This window comes from Populus nigra, chromosome 3 (assembly GCF_951802175.1).
Source record: "Populus nigra chromosome 3, ddPopNigr1.1, whole genome shotgun sequence".
Taxonomy (NCBI): Eukaryota; Viridiplantae; Streptophyta; class Magnoliopsida; order Malpighiales; family Salicaceae; genus Populus; species Populus nigra.
The window spans coordinates 15,253,371-15,271,680 of NC_084854.1; the positions used below are offsets into that span (position 1 = coordinate 15,253,371).

Below are 18,310 nucleotides of genomic sequence, written 5' to 3' on the forward strand. Positions count from 1 at the left end.
TTTAGCAATCAATTTGAATAATAATAATGTAATGAGATTAATATTCCTTTATTTGAAAAATAAAGCAATATGAAAGGTATTTTTTAAACCTAAAATAAACATACACTTGTCAAATATAGAGAATAGTTGTTATTTATCATGAAAGAAGTGAAAGGATATAAAATTGATAATGAATCAGAAAAGTTAATCGAATAGAGGTTTCTTTGATCAATCAAGAGAGTTTAAAAAGCATTTGACTACTTGATCAAAGTACCGGAATTCATTATTAATCAAAATAAAGCGACCGGTCAATATAGTTTGAATATGTGCATAACTAAAAAGATAAATTCCTATTCAGAGTAGGAGTTAACAATAAAATAACTAATCAAAAGTAAAAGATTGGACTATGATTCACATATGTATTAATAGAAGAGGAATTTAACTTTTATTAGGATATGAAAAGTCTATTTGTCTTCTGTTAATATTTGTATAAAATTATGATCATCTATGTAATTAGAATTCAAACTTTATAATAATATAAACAGGGTTAGATGTTACTTTAAAGGATGACTAGCCCCACATATTCATTCCAATAATTTTATCTACTTTTTCAATGAGAGGATTTTATTTAATTTATTGCTTTATTTACTACTTTTATTTATAGCTTGATTTATTTTTCTACACTTAAGTTTCATGCAAACTACTTCTCTATTAAACTCATATATTTTCTTTACATGATTGTGCTTTTAGAATATATATATATATATATATATATATATATATATATAAAAGAATGTTATTAGTTTGATTGTATAAGCTAAGTTAATATAAACGATTTAGATCAAGAGTAACAATGTCTACAACTAATAATAGATATTAGCAAATTTGATCATGATAAGCTATATCAAAAGTTATTTTTCAATGTTAAAACAATAAAAGTGAGAGCAATGTCAACTATTTTTTTTAGCTCAAGGAATTTTTTAAATTTTGAACTAAATAGGTGACATGTGTTTAATCAAATAAATTAATAATTATATATATAAATAAATGTTAGAGATAAATGTTGATGTAAGTCAAACAAAATTGAAAAGTTGAGACTTGAGAGCTTGATGATGATTAAGATATCTCATATGAGAATTAATAAAAAAAATTCAATTATATATCAATAATTTTTTTTATAAAAAATAATAATTTAAATTCTATTAAAATAAAATAATTTACTAGTATAATCCTTTATTTTATTATTAATCTATAGTTCTCAGCCAAAAGATAATATTTTTTTAAGTAATATGTTTCATTAATAAAAACAAAGGTGATTAGAATAAATATTTAAAAAACTTGAAATTATTAAAAATAAAAAAGCGATATCTTTAATTAAAACCTTTTTTATCCTATTAATGTGATTTGTTTATTTGAATATTTTTGTGCTTAAGCAAAATAATTATTATAATCACAAAAGAAAATTTTTTTAAAATATTTTCATTATTATGACACATACGTATTAAAAATTATAAATATAATACATGGGAACTTTAAAACATATTAAAAATAAAAAAATAAAAATAAATAAAACAAACATAAACTCTATTTTAATTGAATATTCATAAGACTTTTTTTATATTAGGCACATAATAATTAAAAAAAAATATTAACATTCCTATAAGGACCTATAATATTATTTTAGAACCATGGATAAATTGAAAAAGAATATTAATTTTTTTAGTGCATTTAATGAAATAAAAAAAATCAAAAGGGGCTAGTCCTAAGCACCTGGCCTAAGCTTGCAAGGCGAGGCCTAGGAGTCTGGCCTTTTCCTTTCTTGTTTTATTTTATTTTATTAGGTACTTTATTTATATAAAAAAAATAAACGGTTGATGACATGTCGTTTGCCGTTTCAAATTTTATTTATCAAAGAGATCACAACTAGGTTTTTTGCACTAAAAATATCTATTTTCTTTCTATTTTCATCCGAAAACAACTAAAAAAAATACTCTTACAATCTCAATAACCTATTTTTTTCAATCTAAAACAACTCTGAATTCGTCCAAAAACACAAAAGCAAATAGAAAAAAAATTATCTCTCAACCTGTTCTATTTTTTTCATAAAGTTAAAGGTTTAAAAACATCTCAATGAAACTTCTTTCATCGAATGAAACCTGTTGATATCAAAATTAAACCTTTTTGTTGTGGGAAATTAGGCTAACAACAACTTTATCTCTTTCACTTATATTTGAAGACTTTTTCTCTTTTTTCTCATACCCAATGATTGAAAAGTAAATAAAATCTTTTGAACTAAAACTAAAATTTAAAAAACTATAAGGATTGTAAAAAAAAAAAAAGGAAATAGGTTGCTTAAATAGTTTTTTTTTCTGCATGAATTTGAGATTTACCATATGATTCCTTTTTATTTTAAACTTTAATACTTTTTGTTGAATTGTTTCTTTTCTTATTCTTAACAATTTTTAAGTAATTGATCATTAATTTGATCATAGAAGGCTGTAATTATAAAAAAAATTTGAAGATAAAATTAAATACTCTTTGTTATTATTACTACAATGATTTTCCTATCTGTTTTAGTATATTTTGTAATATAATATAATGTAATATTCATTAATTTACGAGGCAGCAGTAGTTTCAAGTAGTTTTACCAATGCTCAAGATTAAATTCAACGCAAATATAGATTTATGAAATCAAATGCAATATATATGCAGTGAAATGGTGGAGAGGGGGGTATTGTATTATATAAAATGCTTAATTAGAAAACTCGAAAACGCAATAAATTGAAAGGAAAAAGACATAGTAGTTGGAGCAAAAGTGACAAATAGATAAGAAAGAGATTGAGGGCAGGCGGAAAGTCAAGTATTTTGGGAACTTGAACCAATGGCATTGGCACGTACTAGCTTGTCCATGGAATTTATCAAAGCTTCAAACTCTATATAATTCAATGCAGCTAAGTTCTCACTGGCTTATGGGATCTGTGTATATATATATATATATATATATAAGAAGCAAGAACACTTGGTTTCTCTAAGCCGCAACTGCGCTACATCCTTCTCTAGTCATATTGAAGAGTTCTCAACACTCGCACGCCAAATGAAGGTAGGAATAAAGCTACAGGAATGAATCAATGTCTTGATTATCTCTGCATTTTTCATCGCAGGGAAGTTAACTTGACGCTTACTGAGGATAATTATGTGCCCTTACAATTGCAGATAGTCGTTTGGATGCAAAACAAACTCTATAGGAGACATGACAGCAAGAAACCAAACTCCATTTCTGTTGATTGTAAGCACTGTGTTGCCTGCTTTATATATTTATTTGTTTTCTTGTATGTTTCTGTTAATGCATGGATTTAGACTTCTTAAAATGACTAATAACAGTCATAGTGATTCAAACTATCACGAGGTTATCATATTCATAGGCTGGTTACAAGGGAGATGGGCCCATTTATACTCGGTAAAAGGTTTCTTAGTCTTAATTAACATTTTGATCCTTCTTTGGTCTTAATTGTCAGGAAGTGGCAATCATAGATCAGCAAGCTATTAGCAGTCATTCCGTTCTATGAACTTATGATCAGTATGTGTGAAATGTATTTCTTAGATTATTATTAATGTAACTTCTGCTCCTTGCATAGATCACATTCGGCAAGAATCTCGTAAAGAAGAATTCATTGACTGGCCTAATGAATTGCTGGCAATTGGGACGTTTGGAAACAAATCCATAAAAGAAGAATTTAAGCATAACCATTTCTCCCAAAATCTTCCACAAGAACTTACACCTGAAGAAGTTGGAAAACTGCAAAATGAGCTGAGCATCTTATTGCATAAACAAGGTGGATCAACTGATGGAGCAGAATCAGAAACTGCTAATTTTTTCAATAGCCAAACAAGCATGGAAGATGATAGTGCAAATTCTGACGGCTGTTCTGATGAGTCAAATAACAAAGATTGCTGTGTTCAGGCTCACACCGAGGTTGTTACCAGCAGAAGGAAAGATATATGGGCAGACACCAGTGCAGCAATTAACAAAAAGTCTTTGTCTTTTCTTCTAAAGAAGAAGTTCATTTGTGGCGGTGGATTCTCTCCTGCCCCTAGTTTAAAGAATCAAGTCCCAGAGTCCAGAATGGAAAAGGTAGATGCAAATAATGCATATTACTTTTTTCTTTTTTTTGGTTGCTCATAAAGAGAAAAAAAGGGATTTCTAATACGGTTTCTTCCTTCTAATTTATGTCTGAATGAAAGATATTGAGGGCAATACTTCACAAGAAGATATATCCACAAAATCCGAGTCCAAAATCATCAACGAACAAATATTTGGAGAATAAACAAAAGCCAAAGTCTGCCGAAGAGGATGGAATAGATGAGAAGGCTGATGAAGGAAGTAAATGGGTGAAGACAGATTCTGAATGTAAGTTCGGATTAGTATGCATAAGAATCATCTGTACTGATATGATCTCGACGACTAACACTTAATATTCAACTGCAGATATAGTGTTGGAGATATAAATTAAATTGGCCCTGGCCAGATGCATGTGAAGATTACATGGTAATTAATGGCAGTATTTTCAAACAGTTACTTCATACTTGTAACAGTAATTGTCGCATTTCTGATACCAAGAACTACAAAAATTTGCAGATAACTATGATCCGTGGTTGAACCGTCCTGCTTTCAATATACGGAGCTAAATGGCTTGAAATAATCGCCCAAGCCGTACTGAACTGTCTTCAACTTTCATGAAAACTGCAACATATCTATCTTAAACATAGGAATGAAGCATAATGTCCGATTTCTAAACATGTGCATATATATATATATATATATATATATATATATATATATATATATATGTATGCCTCTAGCCTAATGCCTTTGACTCCCATGCGAATGATCTTATACCAATGGCTGGGCATAGTTTTTTCTCAAGTTACAAGGAATTGATTAGCATTTGGAGGACAATAAAAAGATCTGTTGGTCTACACTGGCAGGTTCAGGCTGAGTTTTGTGCTCATGGGGCATTCTGAGCTTTGTTTTCTATGGGAGAAAAAGGAAATCTTGAAATAAAGAAGAATTTATTGGAGTTTTAGGAAGCTTGTTTGTTGTTACGTTTATGCTTACTGTAAGGGCAGCAACGACACGGGGGTAGATGAAATGTGCATGGCTTAATTGGGTAGAGCAGCACCTTGTTTAAAAGTGGAAATCTCATACTCAAACTCCTTTCGCGAGAAATCATGTTAATTTAGCAAAACTCAATAAATAAAAATACAAAATCATTACCTTCTCTAATTTGGAATATGCCTTCCCTTACATGCTATCTTCAACAGTAATTGTTTGTAAAAAGATGTGGGTGTGCTGACAAACGTGGACCATTGTGTTAAAAGATTTGACTAACCTTACACTGGAGGCACTTGTGTTACATGCACCTATGCATCTATATAAATACAGACTTTAAATCAATATTTTAGGAGTCGTTCGATTTTCTCCTTCATATAATTAATCACATTTGAAGCCATTCTTCGTGGAGGTTGTTTACGTGGCTTTAGGCTTGATTGGTAAAGAATGTTTGGACGCACTTTGGTCTAGACCAAGCAATTAATCATAATCATAGGAAAAATAGTGTTTATAAACATGTAGCAGTGGTACTATATTATTCTGAAACTCTTCTATCATATTGGCGCATGTAAAACTTGGTATAGACTTATTATAATCTCCCAAGTTAACTTTAATTAGTGGATCTTGAACTTTTAACATGTCTATCATTCATATTTAATGATACTATAGGAAAACTTGTCTTGTCAGGCAAGATCATTTGATAATCTTGATCTAGTTTTATTAAATATATTTTATTATGATGCCTAACATGTCTACAAGTTTTACAAAAAAATCTCGAAACAAGTGATTAAGTCATAATGACTTATCTATTCCCATGTTTCAAATTCTTTGTCATTATCTTCAAATTACAAGTTAAATAGTCTAGTAAAGTCTTTTTTAGTCGCCTCATCCATATTGTTTTCTTTCTTAAAAAAAAGTCAATAAAGTAACTCATATTATTCATGCTCGTGAATTAAAATGGGCTTACATTATTACTATTCATTCATGCATCTTCCATCATTGAATTGACCATGAATGATATATCATTTTCTTTAAATATTTTAGTTAGTCTAATTGATAACCAAAACATAAAATCTTGGTGAAAAAAATAACATCACAAAAATATTAATGGGTATCTCATATTATCCAAGCAATGTATTATAACTTATCTTTGTTTGTACTATATAAAAAAAAGTATTTAATGTGTCAAACCTAACAATTAAATCCATCTACAATGCTTATATGGTCTCTTTTATACCTCTCATAAAATTAACATCATCATTTTAGATGGAATCATATCAGCCTTGTTATGATCAATTTTATTAATTAAAGTTAATGGTATAATTTTTAATGTTATACCTTTATCGATCAGAACCCTTTATACTAGTACACCATTAAAATTTGTTATAAGGTATAGAGATTTCAAATGATGACTCATAGTTTATGTTGGCTTACAAATTATAAGACTTCTTTATTGATTAACAACAAGTTCTGATTGGTCAATTTAAACAATCTTTGTTTTTTAGTCAATATTGTCTTGAAAATCAATATTCAAATAAGATAGTTGGCCAATTTTGGCTTCAATTGAACAAGAAAAATAAATACCATATTCATGGATATGGTTTCTTCACGATTTCTGTTTCATATATTAAAAGAATTTTCTATTTGTTTCATTAATTGTAGTGTTTTTTTCTAATTATTGCATCAAATTTGAAAAATTAAGAAGTTTTTCCTCTTTTATTGTATATTATAATAATAAAAAAAGATATCAATTCCATCTTTTAACATATCATCTAATAAGCTAACATTGATAATCATGTCATTCTTTTCTTTGAGTTATTCTTTTGTTTGGATGAAGGCATATGTTAAAGCCACTTTACCTTTTATAAGATTTTTCCATAATTTTTTTCTTTATAATAGGAAAATATTTTTTCTCTTATTATGGTAGTTGTTAAAGCAACACCTTCATTTTGCTTTTCCTAACCAGATGATGCCACATGTATTTTCTGATGTAGGACTGATAAAGACTTAGACCAGTCTTATAATGCTTATTTTCTTTGTTCAAACTTCTTAGGTGTTGGCCAATTACTTTAGATAGCTTTATCTTATTGTTGTTTAATGTTAGGTAAATCTAACCTTATCTTGACATTAGGTCTACTCTTTATTTTTCATCTTCAAAACAATTATTTTTCATAGACTTTTTAATTATCTTAACAATAGCCTTTTCTAGCTTTCTAAAGATATCTTTAGTAATCTATATACTTAGTATGTCATAGTCTATTACAATCTCCTAAGATAAATATGAAATAGATGTAAAAAGTTTTTTCCATTTTTTATACCAAAGATATAGTTTGGGAGTAAAAACCATTTCCACTCTTTATGCCAAAGTATTATGACTTTAGCAGAAAATCATTGTTATTAGTTTGTACAGGATTAGGAGCAAACATATCTAGAATAGATCAATATTGGGTGCCTCTTGTTAGTAACATGATTAATGCTTGAGGTTATTAGTATTGACCACTTTATTAATTTGTTTAACATCTAAAACATTTTTTTTATTGGTAAGGTGTTTGAGCATTGCATTCTCCTAAATTTTAATAGTTTTTCTTGTTTTCATCTTTTTTTTTTAATCTAAGATATTTTGATAATTGCTAATAGGATCATCACCATCCTTATTACATGGTTTAGATTATTTTTATTGTGGCTAGTGTTTATGCTAGTAATTGTGAACTGGTCTTTTAAGCCTAAATGTGTTAGCTTATCAATGAGTTACTACTTGCTTAACCTTTCCCCTCAAGTCTTCACCCTTAAAAGAATTGTATGGCAGGTATGGCCTCCATAAACCTCATTATAAGGCATATTATAGGTTTACCAAACCACCCATTTGGATTTACCATAATTTGTGTACCTTTTTGTTAGTATTAAAATATATGACTGGTTATAAACTTTGTTATGGTTTATTAGGTTTTAACTTTTATAGTTCACACTCATCAAAGTTCTTTTTGGCTTAAAGGTAGCTAATATTATTGTTGTCTCAAGGAATAGATTGTTATCCACTTTAATCTTTTTGTATTAAAAGTGAATGACCAGTTTTTAATGCCTTCTAAGTATGGTTTTTAAAGACAACACAATAATTAATGTTATATCTCTATGAGTCATACCACTTGCAATACTTTTTCCCTTTAATTTGGTTGGTGGTGGGGATGCAATGATTATCAAGGAACTTAATTTACATCTTATATATCAATTGGTCAAAGATTTTGTCAATGCTTTTGTAGTGAAAAGATTAATCTTAATTTTTTTCAACCACTCTGATAGAATTTGTTTCTTTTCTACTAGATTAAATAGCCTATCTAGCTTTGTTCAATGATGTAAAAACAGTCTTATTTCTTTTACTTTTAAAATTGATATGAGTTATTGTTGGCCTTTTTCCAAATTTCTTATTGGAGAATGAATTAATCATGGAAAGAGTAATCATAACATTGTCTAAATAGCCAACTAGGTATATTCTTCTAATTGGCTTATTCTCTACTTATTTTCTCATCTTCTTATAACAAGCAACATCATCTATTAGGGTGCAGATATTTAAGTATTTGGTTTTTATAAACTATTTTCTTATGCTCCACTACAATATCCCATTCAAAATAATTTTAATGCACTCATACATTGTTATAATTATAGTGCATTTAATTTTTAATGTCCTCAACTAAAAGACATAACTCTTAATTAACTTCCATGTGTCTTAGACAATCCTAGTTAATTCAACTATTATTACCTCTAGTTTTGTTATGTAGAAATGCTCATGGAAGTGAGTCTCCATCTCTTGTTTATTGTTGATAAAGTTGGGTGGCAATATAAAAAACTAGTGAAAAGCTATTTTAGTCAATATGAACCAAACAACCTTAACTTTATGAAGAGGTTCACTACAATATTGTCATATTGGTTTGTGAATTTAACAATGTGTTCCATCGTACATTATTTTTTTCTTAAAATTATTTGTAATTTACAATATTTATATCTCTAGAAATTAGGTGCAATCTGTCAACTCATTTAAGATATGGATGAGTGTATATAAATATTACTATTCAACTAATTACTAACTCCGTCTCCCTTGGGTTCTTTATTCAATTGTATCTATTTTTCTCCTCACTTGTTTATCAATAGTTAGGGTTTACTATGGAATGAGATTGAGGTTTACTTGCTATGAAACAATATAATAGGCATTAAATTGCCTAATAACAAGTTGTTGCACTATATAATAGGGTTATGGAGCTATATGATTGGCTTATGGTTATATATATATACAGGAAATTGGCATATTACGAGCTATCATGCCTAGGTTTAGTTGTTGTTATTATGTATGATACATTGGTATATGTGTCATTGTATAAGGCATAATAGTTTCAAATACCTATGTTGGAGTGCTTATGGCTTTAGAATTTCCTAGGATTTGGTCATAGTTATGTAACCAACTATGTAACCCTAGCTAGATTTAGACATTGATGATTCATGTTCTACATACCCCTGGATACTCTTATCGATCACATGGACCTTTTCTTCATAGTCGATTGTTTCATCTGGGTTGATTACATGGACTCCATTTATATGAACGATCATTGTCCTATCTTTCTTGCCTTTAATCGATCATGAACTTCATGATTGATCATACCATTTATAATTGATTACAGGTTCTTTTTTTTTTTTTTACAATATTGAACAATTAATGAACAATTAATGTTTTTATCTAATTAATATATAAACTAGTTCAAGGTAAACTGGTTACTATTTTGCTATTCTCATTTCATTAATTACCATTAATCAAGACTTGAGAAGTTATTCGTTTATTATTATTGTTATTATTATTATTATTATTATTAACAATAATAGCATGGGTGTCCGGACCAGCTTGCGTGCACCTCTACTAATACCACAAGCCCTAAAATTAACGACCATGTAATTCTCCAGTGGCCCTGAGAGAACCCGAACTCATGACCATTGAGGAGCAAGCCCAAGATCTAAATTATTCTTCAAATGCCAGGTTCTATGCTGAACTGTGTCTGTCTACCAGCAGACCTTTCCAAATTTTAACTTTGATGAAAGAGTAGGTTTTTGGACCTTAAATAAAAATAATTATATTATGATATTCAAGTTGTGTTGCTCAGTGCGAGTCATATTCCATGGAAAGTTCAGTTCTAATAATGTTGTGTTTGTTTCCAGGAAAACCAATTCCTGGAATTCATTTTCCTTATTTTCCCATGTTTGGCAACAACATGGAAAACTAGTCCACGAAATCTTAATTCTGGTCAACACAAAAAACACAACTTTAACAAAGGAAAGTGTTTTCCTTTTGAAAAGAATCGGAAAACACTTTTCTTTTCTTTCATTACACATACTTTTCTCAAATTCTCAAATCACGTTCTCTCTCTTTTCGTCAATTAGAAGCAGCAACAAGTGCATCATTTCTTTGGAACAATTGAAGCTCTTAAATCACGGTCTCTCTCAAATCATTTCAGGTATTTGTTTTCCTTTATTATTTCTTTTATGTTTATTTTCTTCTTCTTTATGTTTTTATCTTCTTAGATCTGTAAGAATTATGGCATAAATTCTTCATCTTCTTGATAAATCTGCTACCTATTATATTTTTCCCATAACATTACACAGTTTTCTTCTTCATCTTTCCCCATCACAATCTGTGTGTTCAAAACAACCCAAATTCATCAAGCAAGCCATAAAAGCACATGTTTTCCATTCTTCCTCACTCACATCCTGCAGAACCGGTAGAACCAAACAAACCACAAATCAAAGCAAAATCCCTACCCTGAAGATTACTGTGAATCAATCAAAGCAAAATGCCCAAACTTCCTCAGCAAAAAGCAGTCCTTACCCTGTTTCCCCGTCCCCGAATCCAGCCATCATATCCCGGGTGGAAGCATAAAGAGATAGAGGCAATGTGTAGAATTGGAAGGAATTAATTAACCATATCAAGGAATTAATCAACCCTTGCTCTCTTTTTTTCAAGTCCCAGTAGAAGTAGTTGGGGGAGAGAGGGAGGAGAACTGGGAAGGAAGAGCGGGAAGGGGAAGGGGATGACAGAAACTGAACAGGGAGAAACCGAAACTGAACAGGGGAAGGGGTAGGGGATGAGAGAAACCAAAACCGAACAGGGGAAGGGGAAGGGGATGATAGGGGAAGAGAGAAACCGAAACCGAAACCCAACAGGGGAAGGGGAAAGGGAAGGGGAAAGGGATGAGGGAAACCAAAACCGAACAAGGGAAGGGGAAGGGGATGATAGGGGAAGAGAGAAACCAAAACCGAAATGGGGATGACAAGGGAAAAGAGAGACCAAAATCAAAACCGAAAAAGGGGAAGGGGAAGGGGATGACAGGGGAAGAGAGAAACCAAAACCGAAACCGAAGAAAAGGAAGGGGAAGAGAGAAACCGAGGGAAGGGGATGAGAGAAACCGAGGGAAAGGGATGAGAGAAACCAGGGAAGGGGAATTAAAGGAAGGGGCATGAGAGGTGATTGTAGGGGAATCCACCGAGACCGAGAAGAAGTTTAATAAGAGGAATTAACAGAATCAAATATAAAAATGTTGATAACACTAAAAGGCATGATTTTTTGCCACAATTATTGTTTTATTTTGCTATATTTATACATGTGCTTGTTTTATTTTGCTTTGATTAATTCATGATTAGTGTTTGATTATATTTGTTATATATGGATAAATTTGTGGGACGATGCTGGTAATTATATGGATTTCATTGCGCAATTTCTAATCGTTGTGAACTTTGAATTGTATAATTTTCAAAACGGTTTAATTGTATTGATTGGGTAAGTATTTTATATGTTTTTTTAATATTTATTTCCCCAAATTTTTAGGTTTTGTTATCAGAAAACTTCACTTTCATGTTATGGATAGTATGATAATTCATACAGCATGTATGGGAGCAGCTGTAACTGTGATAGCAACAGGGGTAGCTATTATTGAACAAGAAAGAAATAGAATTTATATACCAAGAGAACCACGTATAAATACAATTGCTCAACGAGAATTCTATATTGACAGCATTTTGAATCGAGGTGATAGACATTGCGTTGAACAAATTCGTATGAAACCTGTTGTCTTATATAGATTGTGTGATGTTCTCACAAGTCGTGACTTGTTACGATCAACTCAAAATGTGTCCATTAGGGAGCAAGTAATTGTGTTCTTACAAATTATAGGCCAAAACCAAAGATTTCGTTTTATTAGTGGTGTATACTATAGGTCTGTTTCAATTGAAAATGAAGGGGAATATGAAGAAACTTTTAAGGGAAAAGAGACATCTTCCTCTAGTACACAAAAGAGGCAATATAGGAAGAGAAATCGCATGTATGAAGATGATGGTGTTGAAAAGTTGTCTAAAAAAATTGGAGATGTAGCACTTGCAATTCAAAGCCTCAGCAAAAATCAACTTGATGTTAATACATTGTATACGGAAGTGATGAAAATTGAAGGCTTTGATGAGATCATTCTTGGGGATGCATTTGATCATTTGGTCCAAAATGAAATGTTGGCAAAAGCATTTATGGTAAAAAATGCTAATTTGAGGAAAATTTGGGTTCAGAATTTTGTGAACAAACACTACTACATGCCTGCTTGCTAAGATGGTTTGACTATATTTAAAATTTGGGTTCAGACTATGTTTGTTATTTGACAAGTATGTTTACTTGTTTAATTCGATCTAGCATGTTTATGTTTGTAATTTGAACTAATATGTATGTATATGACATCGAAACTTAATATTTATGCATGACTTTGTTTGATGTTAGATATTTATATTTATTTCTTGATGTTTATTTGATATATATTAAAGGGATATTAAATGGATAATTGCCTTTACCCGTAAAAAAAAAATATTTATCCAAAAAACCCATCAAAATATTTTTTGAATCTATTTATCTTTTTTAAAAAACTTCATACCAAAAAAAAACCCAAATATATAACTCTTACCATAAACTAATTTGGCTTTCTTCATATTAAAAAAAAAACTTATTTTAAGCTTTTAAAATTAAAAAAAATATAGTAATAGGTTTTACTTAAAAAATATTTCACAAACTTATTTCTATATAATATGACATGACATATTTAGTTATATTTTATAAAATAAACTATATATGAATATATATTATAATAAAAAAAAATCATCATTATACTTTTTAGATTTCATTCTTTTATTGTAAGTGATTAAATATTTATATTAAGTATTTTATATATATTAGATAAACTTGAAAAAAAAATTCATTAATAAATTATTTTTCAGTTTATTTTCCATAAAATAACCAAACACTGGAAAGTGTTTTCCAGTTCATTTTCCATAACACTACCAAACACTGGAAAGTATTTTCTTGAAATTCACTTTCCCCGGAATTCATTTTCCAAAAAAAAAACAATTTTTCTGCAAACAAACGGAGCCTAAGTTTATTGACTCGAAATAAACACCACAGAATTCGGTCACCGTCTCCTTTATAAGCCTCAACCCGGTGTTCATTTATTTCCTTGCAGAAGAAAACTGCAGCAAGGCAAGGCCAAGGGATCATCTTCACTCCGGAACAGTGAGTAGAGATATCAGAGGCTCATAATTGGGAAAACGTGAAATAAGATAAGAGCGTTTTGCCAGCTCGAAGTCTTCAAACTGAAAGGCCGGAGCACAAGTGCAACCTACTAGGGAGTAGTGGCTCTCAGCATCCCTCGGTGCAGCTTTAGCAACCATACTATCTGGAGAAATGCTGTAGTCCTTTGTTGGAAATGCACCAAACCAGACATCTCGAGGCACAGTATACTGTGGTTGCTGATTGTCTCCAACCAGATCAGATCCAATGGAAGTTAATTTGACCTGCCCGTTCTTCTCATTCAATTCCAGTATCTGAAAAACAATATATATATTTTTCAATAGAAAATTAAGTAAAATGGCAGGACTAACAGCAAATATTGCAAGACAGGAACCCTGAGCGAGACTCTTTTCCTCCAATTTCATCTTAAATTTGTAATTTGCTCTGATGAGAGAAAAGCTTCATATATAATTTGCAAGGGATATTTTAGATTGCCATGGCACTTCAAAATGCTAGAAATAAGATCAAATTTCGGATTTACAATATGAATTATTTCTCATTTCATTCCTTCTTTTCAGCAATGCATGGTTTGTTTGAATTACTTCTGGAATACAATTAACAATTTTAGGTGAAAACTTCAACAGTTTAATTGCTGGTTTAGTGGAGGTGAGTAGAGAAACCACAGCACAGATGAGGTCAACAGGATACAAAATTGCCATAATTTTCATAGCATCAAATTCAACCAGGTAAAAAACACGACTCTTGTATATCAATCAATTTATATTACCATTTCAATTTGACATTGATGTGCAGTGTAATCTAATTCTAGTGCTTCAAGCTTAAACATAAATAATTCAAAGATTTCATCATTGGGTCTTTGACAGTCTTCTAATGCTCGAAGCAATCTCATAACTAGAATATCAAAGAACTACCACACTAATTTATTCTACGAAGAGTCATTGTCTAGTGTAATTGAAAAGGTTGTCTTCTTGCAGTTGACTGCCACTTCATAATATTGAAGGGTAGGACTGTTTCAAAAATTTCCATCCCAGGAGCCTACTTTCTGGACTGCAATTGGGTAGCGGTTATTTACACAGAGCATGATTGGACTCCGCGAGCTGTAACACAGAATTTGCCTCACTACCTGGAACTCTGTTTCAAAGGGGCCATAACTAGGAGGTACTATTGCATAGGAGTGATCAATTTACAAATACATGCTGAAGGGTATTCGAAATTTTCCTTCTAACAACCCAACTTTGGTAGTACAGCAACTAATAGTCTGTCTTTACACGATTCTCTAATTCAGGTATGAGAGATTTAATACCAAATTCAGCTTAGGTGGTGCAATCAGTCAGTTGGGTTAGCTTTGGAAATTTTGGTTTGGTCAAAACCACATATTTTGCACCTCAAACCAAAGCTGCCCTGAATAAGAAAAAAGAAGTAAACAGAACTGCCCAAACAAAAATATGGAAGATTTGGGTAAGTATAGTTTTTAGGAGAAAGATATATAAAACATAGAAAATTCCATATGATTTTAGATATATTAAAATTATTATACAATAAATGTTATTAAAATTTAAAAAGAAAAAGAATAAACTATTGATTTTTAGGCCAAGTTCAGTTTGCAACCCCTCCAAACTGAACCAAATACTGAAAATCAAACATTTTTTAAAAAAAAATAATCTGGACCAAACCAAGCTTTCAAAACACATGAACCAAATGGAACCAAAATGGGTCAAATCAGTTCAGTTTAAACCAAATATTACTCACTCCTTAACTCATGTCACATCCTAAGACTCTATTCTGGTTATAGGAGGAGGAACTATTATTGTGTAGGGCCATCCAAGGTACATTTTGGATAACCCAACTCATTTGATTTGTCCAAAGCAATTGCTGTTGGAATGACATAAATGAGTTTTCCTAACAAATACTTTGAACAAATCAAATAGTTTGCCTATCAAAATTGTCCTTGGGATTATCCCATGCAATAGCATCTCCTTTACTGGATGAAAAGCCCTTATGCAATGCCCAAGTGCAAATCTGAAATGTTCCAATGCAAAATCACATCACAAACATGAAATTAAAACTTTCTCATCTACCCAAAGAAACTATAAAAAAGCTTCAAACATAGAAGTAGATCTGATGTTCATAAGCAAAGTGAACCACTAAATGAAAGAGCTTTAGATCAAGTTTACAGTGAATAGTTGGGAAGGACAAAATGGACATGCATTGACCATGTGATGGACATCCTCCATGCATAATCTGTGCAGGGAAGACAACTAGCAAAGACATAATGAGGATAGGTGTTTTAAAAGCTAAGATACAGAGGATTGAGAAAACCTTCATGAAGTTTAGTTCAATTTAATAATTCCTGAACACATGACACATGAGCCTTTTAGCGAGGATCCAACTAATGGAATACTAAAACAATGAGACATCAAAATGCACAAAACTAAAAATTATCTTCATTGTCCAAACAGTATGTAGAGTGATCTATGTCCAACAGGATAGATAGAATGTTCCAGTGGCATTCGTTAAGTCAGTGCTTTCCATCAAATGACTGTTAGAATTGGAAGGAGCTAATCACGGCATGCAAATTGTCAATTCTATAGGAAAATTAAATACCAGTGTCACATAGAAATAAGCCTTACTGTAAGTGGTTCTCCCAAATAAAAATGCCAGGTTTCTGCGCATGGAATGCGATGAAGGAGTGAGACATTCCCAGAAGGTAGCAAGAAGTAGATAGATGTGCTAACTGCACGATCAACCTTATCTGCATTAAGATGCAACTATATTAGTAAATTGATTGATCAAGCGAAAAATGAAAACAAAACAAGAATCAAATTACAAAAACACTGATGTTGCTTGCTATAATTTCAAAACTAAACTGAAAGTTTTATGCTTTGACAATTGAACCTTATTGCATGAATGGTTCCGCCATCAAATATAGACACCACCAAAGACTCCTCAACAGGTCGTACACTGTTCATATCGAGAACCGAGCATGTGAATAGAAAAATACTGAAGATCTAGAAAAACAAGATTAATATCTTTGCCACATGTGATCAACATGTTTTCAACGCCATGTAGAAGGATTCTCGGATTGACTACATTGCTAAACCAAAACTCAGTATAGGTGTCATTCATTGAGAATTTAATTTGATTTTGGAATTCCATTTTCATGGAATTCTAAAATTTTGTCAAAGTAAACAACAATTTCAAGTTCATTATTTAAAATCAAAACTAAATATAAGGATACAGAAAACAGAGAGAGAATCCTTGAACTGTCCCTACATTTCAAGCCCCAAATCCCATGTAACCAAAACACAGCCTTGCCTTAAGAAAAACAGAATTAAAAGTATACCTTGAAAAGATTTATTAAAGCAAACAAAAGTCAAAAAAGAACAAACAAGCTTAAGTTATGTAATAAGTAGTATGAATTTTTGTATATATGAATTAGTAAAATGGATTAGTAACAACAGATGGACTCAGATCCCAATAGTAGTATGAATTAGTAACAACAGAATCTATTCATATTAATCAAATCATAAAGACAAAAGAAGGCATACCCAAGATTAGTAGTGAGATCCTTAGCTTGAATTGTTATTTACAGCATAGAAGGTCTTTAGAGGGTGAAGGCGTATCAAAATTTCATACACTTGAAAACGAAAAGAAAGAAAAAGAGCAGGGCATCAGGTGAAAACTTACATTCAGAGGGAAGTTGAGGAGAAGAGAGAACGATAGAAGTGTCTCTAAAGGTTTCCGAGTAGAATCCGCCTTCTGGGTGGGGCTGGAGATTCAGTTTATTCACTATCTCTGATGAAGTTGCCATGTTTGTTTCGTATTACTGTCTAGCTCTCTCTCTCTCTCTCTCTCTCTCTCTCTCTCTCTCTCTCGCTTTTCTTTTACAAGCACTGTGATTGTTGTGTTAGGTGTATTAAAAACTTAGGTAGTTTGTTTGTTAGAAAATAATTTTTATTTTTAAATAAATTTTAAAAAAATGAATTTTAGTAAAGTATTTTTTAATATTTGGTAGTGTAATGAAAAATAAGTTGAAAAAATATTTTCCAGTGTTTGGTTATGTCATAGAAAATGAGTTGGAAAATAACTTATTAATATTTTATTTTTCTCAAGTTTATTAAAATAATGAGGAACAAATCTTTCAAATTTAAAAGTTGAATGAGAATGAAATTGAAAAAAAATATAATTTCATAAATTATCTCAAATAAAATAAATAATAATCAAAATAATAGAGATCAAATCTAAAAAATTAAAAAAAATAAAAGGTGAATAAATTAAAATAATAATAATCAACATTTCATAAATTATTTCAAATAAAATAAGTAACAATCAAAAGAATGAGGACCAAATTTGATAGATAAAAAATTTCAATAAAAAAAATGATAAGAAAAAAGCAAATAGCAATTATAAAAATAAAAGACCAAAATTAATATAAAAATTAAATTTTAAGAGATGGAATTGAAAAATAAATATACAAAACAAATTATATATAGCAATCAAAAGTTTGATAATCAAATTTGATATAATCAGCAAATAATGACATTTCTAAATTTTTCACAACTTTCGAAAAGTGTTTTCCCCCGAAATTTTTCAGGAAAACACTTTCCTGAAAACCAAGCCAAATTTTC

General features: G+C 30.6%; 2 protein-coding genes across 2 annotated transcripts; one reads left to right on the plus strand and one right to left on the minus strand.

Moving 5' to 3' along the window:
- The first annotated feature begins 2,965 nt into the window (after positions 1-2,965).
- Positions 2,966-5,067, plus strand: LOC133687862 (protein NEGATIVE GRAVITROPIC RESPONSE OF ROOTS-like). Its single transcript, XM_062107197.1, has 6 exons — positions 2,966-3,079; positions 3,193-3,265; positions 3,615-4,111; positions 4,222-4,387; positions 4,466-4,525; positions 4,616-5,067. Exons 1-5 carry the CDS (start codon positions 3,074-3,076, stop codon positions 4,483-4,485), a joined length of 762 nt encoding a protein of 253 aa, XP_061963181.1. The 5' UTR covers positions 2,966-3,073; the 3' UTR covers positions 4,486-4,525; positions 4,616-5,067.
- An 8,286-nt stretch (positions 5,068-13,353) lies between these two features.
- Positions 13,354-17,575, minus strand: LOC133688054 (uncharacterized). Its single transcript, XM_062107437.1, has 3 exons — positions 17,370-17,575; positions 16,313-16,434; positions 13,354-13,975 (listed from the first exon to the last, which is right to left on the minus strand). The coding sequence occupies exons 1-3, from the start codon at positions 17,491-17,493 to the stop codon at positions 13,652-13,654; spliced, it is 570 nt and encodes a 189-aa protein (XP_061963421.1). The 5' UTR covers positions 17,494-17,575; the 3' UTR covers positions 13,354-13,651.
- Between the last annotated feature and the right edge of the window lie 735 nt (positions 17,576-18,310).

What these genes read in the sequence shown, in the direction of transcription:
- LOC133688054 (XM_062107437.1), bottom strand. Translation starts at nt 17,493, where the DNA reads ATGGCAACTTCATCAGAGATAGTGAATAAACTGAATCTCCAGCCCCAC. An exon ending in TCCTCAACTTCCCTCTGAAT is followed by an intron (nt 16,435 to 17,369) that starts GTAAGTTTTCAC and finishes ATCTTAATGCAG; the next exon opens with ATAAGGTTGATCGTGCAGTT. An exon ending in ATTTGGGAGAACCACTTACA is followed by an intron (nt 13,976 to 16,312) that starts GTAAGGCTTATT and finishes ATTGTTTTTCAG; the next exon opens with ATACTGGAATTGAATGAGAA.
- LOC133687862 (XM_062107197.1), top strand. An exon ending in AAACTCCATTTCTGTTGATT is followed by an intron (nt 3,266 to 3,614) that starts GTAAGCACTGTG and finishes CTCCTTGCATAG; the next exon opens with ATCACATTCGGCAAGAATCT. An exon ending in CAGAGTCCAGAATGGAAAAG is followed by an intron (nt 4,112 to 4,221) that starts GTAGATGCAAAT and finishes TCTGAATGAAAG; the next exon opens with ATATTGAGGGCAATACTTCA.